The 12304-nt window shown below is 41.7% G+C and overlaps 1 protein-coding gene across 1 annotated transcript in view; it reads right to left on the minus strand.

Moving 5' to 3' along the window:
* Positions 1-209: 209 nt before the first annotated feature.
* FBH1 (F-box DNA helicase 1) overlaps positions 210-12304 on the minus strand; it is a 116180-nt gene continuing 104085 nt past the window's right edge. The window contains exons 20-21 of the mRNA XM_063448287.1: positions 3936-4067; positions 210-912 (exon numbers count right to left, since the gene is read on the minus strand). Coding sequence (XP_063304357.1) covers positions 742-912; positions 3936-4067 — 303 coding nt within the window. The 3' untranslated portion in view covers positions 210-741. The remainder of the gene's footprint in view (positions 913-3935; positions 4068-12304) is intronic.

A 12304-nucleotide genomic window follows, 5' to 3' on the forward strand; every position in this document is an offset into this window, starting at 1 on the left:
TGAAGCTAAACATTTAGGATTGCATAATTTTTTTTAAATGAGACTACATTCAATTTTACATAATTTTGTTACTAAATACTACATAAAATAATTACATGTGTAAAAAGTGCAACACACAAACAATGTTACCTGCTGCTTCACCCCACAACTAGGCTAATCAAGTAAGCATATCACATTTGAGGTCATTGCAAATTACACAAAGTTTCCAGAAAGTGACAAAGATGCTTTAATACATAGAGAATGTAAAATATAAATCACACACATTTCTTGACAACCTGATATTTAAAGTGAACTGGTCATAATATACAAAAAGAGTGGATGAGAATTCATTTACAGGCAAGTGCTGATTTAACCACAATCTCTAGCATAATGTACATATTAAAATGAAATTCACACAATCACGGTTCCCGGCCCCGAATGCAGCATCTGTGCAACTAGAAAAGATTCCTCATTCTAAGAGTGCAGATGCACAGTAAGAGTTGTGTGATTGTACTGTGTATACTGTGCAAGATTAAAATGTATTGTCATGTTTGGCAAATAAAATAAGAAATTAGTACATATGCAATAACACCCCCTCCAGAAGGTTGCAGCGCTGGCACAAAACATTAATCAGCTTTGACACCTGAAGTTCCATTCATGGTTTTTCCATAATTGATTGCAGCATCAATCACCAGTTTTGTTTTTTTACATTTGTTTGTAAGTCCTGAACAGAGAGGTGTTATTGGTCATTAAAAGAGTTCTTTAAATAGCTGCAAACAGTAATTCAGCATATCTATTTAAATGTATGTTCTCCTCTTTGAAGTTCATGGATTTTACCAACTCCAGAGAGGCCATCAATGAAGTTACAGGACCAACTCTTCGCAGAACACATGCATGGCAGATGTAGCCCCCTTTGTCTTCGGTTCTGTCACTCTACATGGAAAGAATAATAATACATATGTAAAATGCATGCAAACACTAAAACTCTATGACAAAATAAGTCCACAATCTGAAACTGCTCAAGAAAATAAAAACAAAAAAACATCCCACAACAACAAAAAACCAAAAACAAAAATGTGTGTTTTAAACTGCATGGAAATGAACGATATTAGGAAGACTACACAGATACACAACACAAAGTATTTTTTTTCCAGCACAGGTCTAACATGCACACATAATTTAGATCTTCCTGTGATGGCATAAACAGAATACAAAAACGTGTTTACCTAGATTTCTGATTACAGATTTTGTTTCTGTACAGAGGTTAACTGAATAAAAATAAATAATATGGCTCTATTTTCTGAATAACCTTTATATTTGCTTTAATGTGGAACCTTTATATTTGTCTTAACGTAGAACATAGTTTACTCTATCTTTCCTTCCCCTCCCCTCCTATCCTTATAATGGGATAACACCACTCTGAGCTCCCTAGTACGGGAATAAGGGAGGGAAATTATGGATGCCTGTACGATGGAAAATCTGTCAAATCCACCGCAGCAAAACTTCTCCAGGAGGAGAAGCCATATGTCACTTAAGTGCAAACCAGGAATTAACAAATCTGCAATAATAGGCTGACAGTATCGTGCTAAAACAATTTGATGTGGCACCGTGGAATGTCATCAGGGTACTTCTGGCACCGTGACAGTATTTTGCTCCTTATAAGAACAGGTCTGCAAAGAATATACTACTATTTCATTCATGACACCAATGGAAACCAGATATATACAAGATAATATTAGAAGTTAGCATATGCCCTAAATTAGTTGATTTGTGTTAAATGGATTCATTTTAATATTATAGTCCTTATCTTGATGCTGAAGCTGAGGTTTTACTTTCTTAAACTCCCTTCCTGCAAATAGAGCATTTGGAATGACTAATCAGATCAATAGATGATATCCCCAAGTTGAAATAAAAAAAAATTCCACAATCTAAACTGATTGCAAACAGAATTAAACAGACACTTCTAAGCACCAGAACCAGTACACAGCTTATTGTAGTGGTGCTGATGCAAATAGACTGTTCATGAGGTCTCTGCAATGCACACACACACACTACCTTTACTGAAAATTGGCAGTGTTTGCATTGCTTCCTATGGCCACCTCTAGTTCTGTGACTTAGAAAACCACTTGAGGCGCTTTCTGATGCAGACCGTCAATCTTTACAAAAGGGAGGAGTATTGGTTTGGCTAGAATCAATTATAATGATTATCCCAGCCAGGGATGAGTGGTGGTCGCAGCGAGACTAGTGCGCCAGGGGACTACAGCCAAGTACAACTGTTTATTCTGCTACTTCTGGGGGTGTACTAATCTGAACAGTGGGGAAAATAATTTAACACATGTTCGTATTTGTAATTTTAGGATATCCTTTTAAAACACCCAATGAAAACTATAGAGGCTTTTTCATAACCAACTTTGGGAACAATATGTCTGACAGACCATTTTCCATACAAACAAAGACTAATCAAATTGTAACACTAAGCAAATTTGTTTTGACAAAAGAGGCGGAAAACATTTATAGCAATCAAAACCTTTATTCCCTTACTGTATGGTAAAGGGATTGCCCCGGAGAAATAACCATTAAAGGACCACTATAGTGCCAGGAAAACAAACTTGTTTTCCTGGCACTATAGTGCCCTGAGGGTGCCCCCACCCTCATGGCCCCCCTCCCGCTGGGCTGAAGGGGGAGGAAGGGGTTAATCCCTTACCTTTCTACAGCGCCGGGCTCCCTCGGCGCTGGGGGACTTTCTTCCTCAGTCGGTCGTCATCGGCTGAATGCGCATGCGCGCAAGAGCCACGTGCACATTCAGTCAGTCCATAGGAAAGCATTCTCAATGCTTTCCTATGGACGCTGGCGTCTTCTCACTGGGATTTTCACAGTGAGAAGCACCTCTAGCGGCTGTCAATGAGACAGCCACTAGTGGCGGGATTAACCCATATGTAAACATAGCAGTTTGTCTGAAACTGCTATGTTTACAGCAGGCAGGGTTAACCCTAGATGGACCTACTATCTGATAGTCTACCTATAATAAAAACAAGAAGGTAGTGTTTCCGAACTTGTCTGGAAACTGTAGAACTCAGGGTGGCCAGGAGCAGAATGGGCATGACAACTGCACTTTGGTTTTTAAAGGGACACTATAGTCACCTGAACAACTTTAGCTTAATTAAGCAGCTTTGGTGTATAGAACATGCCCCTGCAGCCTCACTGCTCAATCCTCTGCCATTTAAGAGTTAAATCCCTTTGTTTATGAACCCTAGTCACACCTCTCTGCATGTGACTTGCACAGCCTTCCATAAACACTTCCTGTATTTAGGCTTTCTTTATTGCAAGTTCTGTTTAATTAAGATTTTCTTATCCCCTGCTATGTTAATAGCTTGCTAGACCCTGCAAGAGCCTCCTGTATGTGATTAAAGTTCAATGTAGAGATTGAGATACAATTATTTAAAGTAAATCACAACTGTTTGAAAGTGAAACCAGTTTTTTTTTTCATGCAGGCTCTGTCAATCATAGCCAGGGAAGGTGTGGCTAGGGCTGCATAAACAGAAACAAAGTGATTTAACTCCTAAATGACAGTGAATTGAGCAGTGAAATTGCAGGGGAGTGATGTATACACTAAAACTGCTTTATTTAGCTAAAGTAATTTAGGTGACTATAGTGTTCCTTTAAGCTTTTTAGTATTACCTGTCCTTTGAGAGAGTAAAAGGCAATTATCCATTTAACTACCACCTGTTCTATTGTGGCAAAACAATAATGACCTTTGTTCAGTGTATAACTTTTGCACAGTAAACAATAGTTGTGCACCTTCAAAGTGTTAAATATGTTATGTTGCAGAATGGTAAAAAGCCTAATAAAAAAAAATCCTGGTTATAAAAATGTTTAAACAATCGTATATTTCAAGCTATTCCATTTTTGGTAGTGCTCTGCTAAAATCCGTAAAAAATAAAATAAAAACATCTTACGTAAATTAATGGTTGCTTCTTCATAGATAGGATAGAGTCACTAAGAAGGTGGTTGTCACAGTGATCAAGAGCACACAAAACGGGGCCCTCCTTTAAAACGTGGCTGGTAAGCTCAGCTGTCATAAAGTATTCCTGAAAAATCATAAATATAATACAGATTAATTTATAAACAATCCTAACATTACAAGGTTATGTTTTCTAAGTTAACAGAATAATTCATTACCGCTGCCAGTGCTAGCTTGGCATTTAAAATATAATTTAATTGCTATAGGAACATGTATTGTTGATCTGTATCAGAACTGTGCATATATATGCTTTAGAAGACAAAAAAAATAAATCAGAAATAGCTAAACATTATTTTCTTTAAAGAAGTGTGCAGTGGGAACATTACAGACTAAACACTAATTCCTGCACATAAAGACATGAAAGATAAATCATATTTTCTTCCATTCACAAATGGAAGAGGCCCTGCAGTGCCATCAGCTCCAAGTTCTACTGGTGGAAGTCAGTATAACTTTGCTAAACTTCATAAACTGCTTGAAGAAGTCTGGTTAGAAATGGTGTTCATGGAAGACTTGCAGACAAAAAGCTATACCGTAGATGTGGAAACAGGGCCAAGCAACTCAACTATGCAGAAAATCACAGGGCAGAAAATGGAAGCAGGTGCTCTGGACTGGCGAATGAAAATGTTAAATACTTGGCTGTAGCAGAAGGCAATGGGCTAAAGCAGTACAAGAATGAGTCTATGCAGGCAACAGTGAAGCATGGTGGAGGCTAGTTGTACGTTTGGGACTGCATTTCCGCAAATGGTGATGGGGATTTGGTCAGAATATATAGTCACTTCACTACAACTGCAGGCAGATACTTTTCCATCATGCACTACCATCAGGGAGGCATCTGATTGGATGCAAATGCATTCTGTAGCATTACAACCACCCTAAATATACAACCAAAGTCATAAAGAACTATCTTCAACATAGAGAACAGAGCATCCTGGATGTGTTGGTATGCTCCTCACGGAGACCTAACCGCATGAATCTTCCTGCAATTACATGAACAGAGAGAAGCAAAGTGTTGCAGTTGTTGGTGCTCTATAAAGGCGAATAATAATAATAATAATAATAATAATAATAACAGTGCTTTTTATTTTACGGTCGTAAGATTGTTTGTATAATTATTTTACATTTATTAAGCTTTACATGGCCAGATACTACACTAGTACATACCAAGCAGTGAGCAAAATAGGAATTTGTATGAACATGATGAACTTTGTTAGAAATACAGTTTTTTATTTTCCAGGACTTTCACTAAACATTATTGGTAGATGATAAATAGAAATGGACTTTAGTCAGTTAACTAGAATATATTTTATTTAGTAGACACTAGACATTTTACTTATTAGGTTATCTTTATTTCCTATTAAGAGACTGGGGACTATGTTTAGTGACAGCTGTAGATGTATGTTATGTATGTTATTCGTCAGTACTTTGCAATGTTATAAAGGGGGACATTTAACAATAAAAGAGAGGATCTATTAGAAAATGTAACATGAACAAAAGGCTGATGAGGACCCTGCTTGAGCAAACGTATAATCTAGGCCTTGGAGATCGTGGTATTAAACACAATAGGAACTGCAGCGTGTAGGGAGTGTGGGGTGGGGGTGGTATTATTTATTTATTTATTATTGCCATTTATATAGCGCCAACAGATTCCGTAGCGCTTTACAATATTATGAGAGGGGGATTTAACTATAAATAGGACAATTACAAATAAACTTACAGGAACAATAGGTTGAAGAGGACCCTGCTCAAACGAGCTTACATTCTATAGGAGGTGGGGTGTAAAACACATTAGGACAGGAATTTACAATCAAATAAGGTGGGCTGCCCTTTAGGAGAGGGCAAGAGACAGGTATGTGAGGTAAGGGTTAGTCTTGGAGGCCATAAGCTTTCCTAAAGAGATGGGTTTTAAGGCACTTCTTAAAAGATGCAAGACTAGGGGAGAGTCTGATGGCGGTAGGCAGGCTATTCCATAGGAAGGGAGCCGCCCGCGAGAAGTCCTGCAAGCGCGAGTTGGCCGTACGAGTGCGGACAACGGACAGGAGGTGGTCACGGGCAGAACGGAGAGACCGAGAAGGGACATACCTATGGATCTGTGAGGAGATATAAGAGGGGCTAGAGTTGTTCAGTGCTTTATAGGTGTGAGTTAGTACCTTGAATTGACTCCTATAGCATACAGGAAGCCAATGTAAGGACTGGCAGAGGGGTGAGGTGTGAGAGAAGCGACTAGAGAGGAAAATCAATCTAGCAGCAGCATTCATTACGGACTGTAAGGGTGCAGTACGGCTATTGGGGAGACCAATCAGGAGAGGGTTACAATAATCCATGCGGGAAATTACTAGAGCATGGACAAGCTCCTTGGTAGTATCTGGTGCAAGAAAGGGGCGGATGCGGGCTATGTTTTTAAGATGGAATCTACAGGATTTGGCAACATGCTGGATGTGAGGCTCAAAGGTGAGACCAGAGTCAAGTATGACACCAAGACAGCGCGCTTGCAAGGATGGACTGATGTTGGTACCACAAACTTGGAGGGAGAGCGAAAGAGGAGGGTCAGTATTAGGAGGAGGAAAGACAAGGAGCTCAGTTTTTGAGAGATTGAGTTTCAGAAAGCGGGAGGACATCCAGTCAGAGATGGAAGAAAGGCAAGCAGTGACACGTTGCAGGACGGCAGGGGAGAGGTCCGGGGAGGAGAGATATAGCTGGGTGTCATCAGCGTACAGGTGGTAGTGAAATCCAAAAGAGGTAATAAGTTTGCCAAGAGAGGCAGTATAAAGAGAAAATAGAAGGGGACCAAGGACGGAGCCTTGGGGAACTCCAACTGAGACAGGGCAAGGGGAGGAGGTATCATTAGAAAAGGAGACACTGAATGAGCGTTGGGAGAGATAAGAGGAAAACCACGAGAGGACAGAGTCACAGAGACCAAGCGATTGAAGAGTTTGAAGAAGGAGAGCATGATCAACGGTGTCAAAGGCCGCTGAGAGGTCAAGAAGAATTAGTATGGAGTAGTGGCCTTTGGATTTAGCTGCGATTAGGTCGTTAGTAACTTTGATAAGGGCAGTCTCTGTAGAGTGGAGAGGGCGGAAGCCAGATTGAAGAGGGTCAAGGAGAGAGTTGGAATTGAGGAAATGAGACACACGGGTAAAGACAAGTCTTTCCAGAAGCTTTGAGGAAAAAGGGAGCAGGGATATGGGACGGTAGTTAGAGGGGGTGGATGGGTCGAGGGATGGTTTTTTTAGTATAGGTACTACAGTGGCATGTTTAAGGTCAGCAGGGACGATGCCAGAGGAGAGCGAGCAGTTGAAGATGTGTGTTAGAGAAGGCACGAGACAAGTGGAGAGAGATCTAATAAGGTGAGATGGGACAGGATCGAGCGGGCAAGTGGTGGGGCGAGAGGAGCAAAGAAGAGCAGCCACCTCTTGGTCAGTAGCTGGGGAGAATGTCTGAAGGGTAGGAAAGGCATGATCTATGTGTGATTGAGAAACAGAAAGGCAAGGAGGGGAGAATTCTTTCCTTAGCTGTTCAATCTTGTCAGTGAAGTAACATGCGAAGTTATCAGCAGTAAGGTTAGTTTTGGGGGTGGCCACAGCAGGGCGAAGAAGAGAATTAAAGGTGTGAAAGAGACGCCTGGGGTTGCGGGAACATGAACTAATGAGAGTGGAAAAATAGGACTGTTTGGCAAGGGCAAGGGCTGCACTGTATGAACACAATATGAATCTATAATGGAGAAAGTCTGATTGTGTACGAGACTTCCTCCAGGAGCGTTCAGCACAACGGGAGCATCTTTGCAGGTAGCGCGTTGATTTAGTATGCCATGGTTGGGGGCGGGTCCTCCTCGAGGTGCTTGTTTGGAGTGGCGCTGCAGTGTTCAAGGCAGATGTAAGAGTAGAGTTATATATGGAGATGGCCTGTGAAGGACAGGAGAGGGAAGGGATGGACAGCAGTTGTGAATCAATGTCAGCTGACAACTGTTGGAGATCAAGAGAATTAAGGTCCCTCCTGAGTTGAGGGGGGTTAGGCTGAGGTTTTTGGGTGAGGGGGTATGTGAGAGCAAATGATAAGAGGTGGTGATCAGAGAGTGGATATGGAGTGTTGCAGATATTAGATACTGTACATGCATAAGTGAAGATTAGGTCAAGGGTATTGCCAGCTACATGGGTGGGAGAATCTGCCCACTGCGATAGCCCGAGGGAGGAAGTCATGGAAAGTAGTTTGGTGGCTGCAGAGGTCAAAGGTGGGTTTATAGGAATATTGAAGTCCCCGAGAATTAGGGATGGAATGTTAGAAGAGAGGAAATAGGGTAGCCAGGCAGCAAAGTGGTCAAGGAAGAGAAGAGGGGAACCAGGGGGGCGGTAAATAACAGCAATGTTAGCAGAGAAGGGTTTGAAAAGGCGAATTGAGTGTATTTCAAATGATGGGAAAGAGAGAGAAGGGGGGGTGGGAAGAGGTTTAAAAGAGCAGTGAGGTGAGAGGAGAAACCCAACACCACCACCTTTACTTGGTAGAAGCCAAGTGACAGGGTGGGAAAGTAGCAGAAGTGGAATGTGAGAGTGAGGTGGAGAATGGCATCACTAATTAAGCTAAGAAAGTAATGAGACTATAGGGTATTGTAAAGAGATGGGCATATGTGTGTATATATCACAAAAACACACATTACTAAGAAACATTTCGTACAGATTGCTAAAAACCTGGGTAATGTTTCTCCCACAAACATATAAATTCTTAATGTATTGAATTAATTGAAAATGTCACATAATTGTAAATTAATTCATCGCCAGAGAGTAAACATTTAATTGGGTAAAGTCAATGATTAAACGTGGCTAGTAACAATGAATTCCCAGCCCAAGCTGTTCTGTATATATGTGACTCCACACAATTTGAATTATTAGGTAATACTAAATCAAGAAATGAAATTAAATCCAAGCAATGAGTCAATCCAAGTTGGTGTAACCTTTACTCTGGCAACCAACATCAATTATAAGTGAGTCAATGTACCTCCTATTATACAAAAACAAACACATTCTTCTTCCAGTCTATCTGCAATTGTGGAATTCCTGTTGCCAAACGATGCAAATAGTGACATAGGAAGAGGGTAAATAATGGCCTCACACTCATAGCCCATATTTATGTGTGCAGAAATTGCAATTCGGGATAAATTCAACAAATATATATAAGACATCCAGATCAGAAACCGTACTTATTTAGGTGAAAAATGTACGACCAACTGTTCCTTACCCTTCCCAATAGTACGGGAATATAATTTCCAATTGACCACTTTAGAATATGCAGATCATGCCTATGTTGCCTAGACAGGCAGACAGCCTGCATACTGCTGTATATAATTCAGCATTGCATAGCTATTCCAGTCTCCTATTCATAGATCCATAACTATGGAGCAACCTACTAAATTAGAATTACATTTGAGCACTTCAAGGCAGTTATGGAAGACTCAAGATGTGGATATTTTATTTTCAAGTTATTTTCTAATCTATGTAGGCAACCTTTCAAAATAATCATACACATGTAAATTAACTGGCTCTGTTAACAGCCTATGGTAGTTCCGGTGTCTACTGCCTGTCCCTGGAGGCTTTTTAACGTAAACACAGCCATTTCAGAGAAAATACCGTGTTTACATTACTGCGTAGGGACACCTCTAGTGGCCACTCCTCAGATGACCACAAGAAGTGCTTCCTGAGTCAGTGCTGCAGATGTTCAGTGTCTTCATGCACTGCAAGAAGATGCTGAACATTCCACATAGAGAAGCATTGATTCAATGCATCTCTATGAGAAAATGCTGATTGGCATCTCCGCATGTGCCATAGCCTCCCAATGCTTTCTTATGGAAAAATCATTGGATAGGCTGAGATCATTAAAACTGATGATCTCAGCCAAGAAAAGAGAGAAAGGACGAACGAAGGAGAATGCTGTGGCTTGTAACTAAACTTCCTGAACGTCTCATGTAGTATAATTAAACGGTTCATTTACATCGCCACTGACAAGCCACTGGGAGAGACCATCTGCCCGCTGCATCTTAAATGTGAGCAGGGGCCTCGGAAAAGGGAGAATAAAAATTAGCCACCAGAAAAGTGATTATCCTTTTTTTCACCCCAATCCACAAAAACAGGGGAACAAAATAACCCTTTAGATGAAGAAACGAAGAGTGTGGATCAAGATAGAGCAGAAAAGGCTGCTACAGCAATTGAATCTCAACTGGTGACGGTAGATCTGTTAAACAGTGCTTTAAAAACACAATTTATAAGGGGTGGAGCCAAGCAGCACACTGAAACGGACACCACTACGGGCGGCTCCGGACAAATGAGCGACAAAGAAAATAAAATTTTACCTGCGCTTTCTCCTTAATCCCTATGTATATTTAGACAAATGGAGGTCATTTAGTTGCTCCAATGGCCATTGGAGGGAATGCCCGCCTGCCAACGTCAAGGCAGACCCCCCTAAGCGGGTCCTAACACTGACCCTTCAGCCTGCTTCCTTGAGCTTCTGGCAAAGATATCTCTAATAAGACAGAAAGGGGTATTTTTTATATACACCCCTATACTTATTAACCCTTAATAGGGATCACATGGGATGGGCAGCAGCATTGTAACCAGGCTGTGTGATACAAAGTAAATACAAATACAAAAAGAGAAGTCCTGCGCTTAGTCCCATTACCACTGGGCCAGCAGCAACGACTACAATAAACATCAGCCCCAATATATAGTAAAAACCAAAGAAAATAAAATGTTACCTGCGCTGTCTCCTTAATCCCTATGTATATTTAGACAAATGGAGGTCATTTAGTTGCTCCAATGGCCATTGGAGGGAATGCCCGCCTGCCAACGTCAAGGCAGACCCCCCTAGACGGGTCCTACTCTGACCCTTCACCAGGGTTAATAAGTATATAGGGGTGTATATAAAAAAATAACCCTTTCTGTCTCATTAGAGATATCTTTGCCAGAAGCTCAAGGAAGCAGGCTGAAGGGTCAGTGTTAGGACCCGCTTAGGGGGGTCTGCCTTGACGTTGGCAGGCGGGCATTCCCTCCAATGGCCATTGGAGCAACTAAATGACCTCCATTTGTCTAAATATACATAGGGATTAAGGAGAAAGCGCAGGTAACTTTCTTTTCTTTGGTTTTTACTATATATTGGGGCTGATGTGTATTGTAGTCGTTGCTGCTGGCCCAGTGGTAATGGGACTAAGCGCAGGACTTCTCTTTTTGTAAATGAGCGACAAAACCCACCTTTCTAGTGGGAAATACTCACCAAATCAGTCCAAACTCTGCAGACGCACACTCGGAAGACCTCACTGAGTCCGCAGATGTCCTTTCTGTTTCCGGGAACCAACAATATCCGGTGCCGAGGGTCTCAGGCCTACCAAGCAGGAAGTCCGCGGCTGACACGTGACGGCAGCTTAGGATCAGCCCTTGAATTTCACCAAGAGCCTTATCGATGAACCTCTCAACAATACAATGGGTCACAAAAACGCACGATAGTCAGAGACAACCAGGACATGGGACAAATGCTTACCTCAGTGCCCCGCACAAAACAAATGGCGCCCACACCACCTGAGGCCCCACTCACTGCACCTGAGGAAAGTATCCCAGATCTGGGGTCCCTGCTATCAGCAGACAGCGATGCTCTGTCCACAAAGAGGGACATATACAACTTGTTCCTCCACATACAGAAGCTGTTTACTACTAATATAACAGCAGTGAAAATGGAGATCCAAATGGGAACCACCAGGCTTCTCACCTCAGAGGCTGATATAAATACCTTGAAACATGGCATGGATAGTCTCGGGGACACTGTCCAACACCTCAGCTCCTCTTATTTCCACTTATCAAGCAACTAGAGGACAGAAGCAGGAACAGAAACATTAAAATACGGGGAGTCGCTGACACGATCCCCACTGAAGAACTTCCACATCTCATCAGGTGCTTGACCGCCCTTCTGTTACCTACAAGATCAGCCAAACAATTCTCCTTTGATGGAGTGCACCACATAGCCAAGTTTCACCAAGCTCCAGCTGCCATGACGCGAGACATCATACTATGTTGTCAGTCATATGCCGATAAACAAAGAATTCTCACAGCCCTGAAGGGGAAAACACTGCAATTTGAATCACATGGGCTCACCTTTTTCCAAGATCTCTGCAGAGCCACGCTACAATGGCAAAAATCGATGCAACCGATCACCAAAACCTTTCAAAGTGCGCGACTGGAATACCGTTGGTCTTATCCCAGAGCCATCACAGTCACCAAAGACAGGAAACACTTCAAGGCCTCTAGTCCATCGGACTGCACAGCCTTACTACAG

Source organism: Pelobates fuscus, chromosome 3 (assembly GCF_036172605.1).
Source record: "Pelobates fuscus isolate aPelFus1 chromosome 3, aPelFus1.pri, whole genome shotgun sequence".
NCBI lineage: Eukaryota > Metazoa > Chordata > Amphibia > Anura > Pelobatidae > Pelobates > Pelobates fuscus.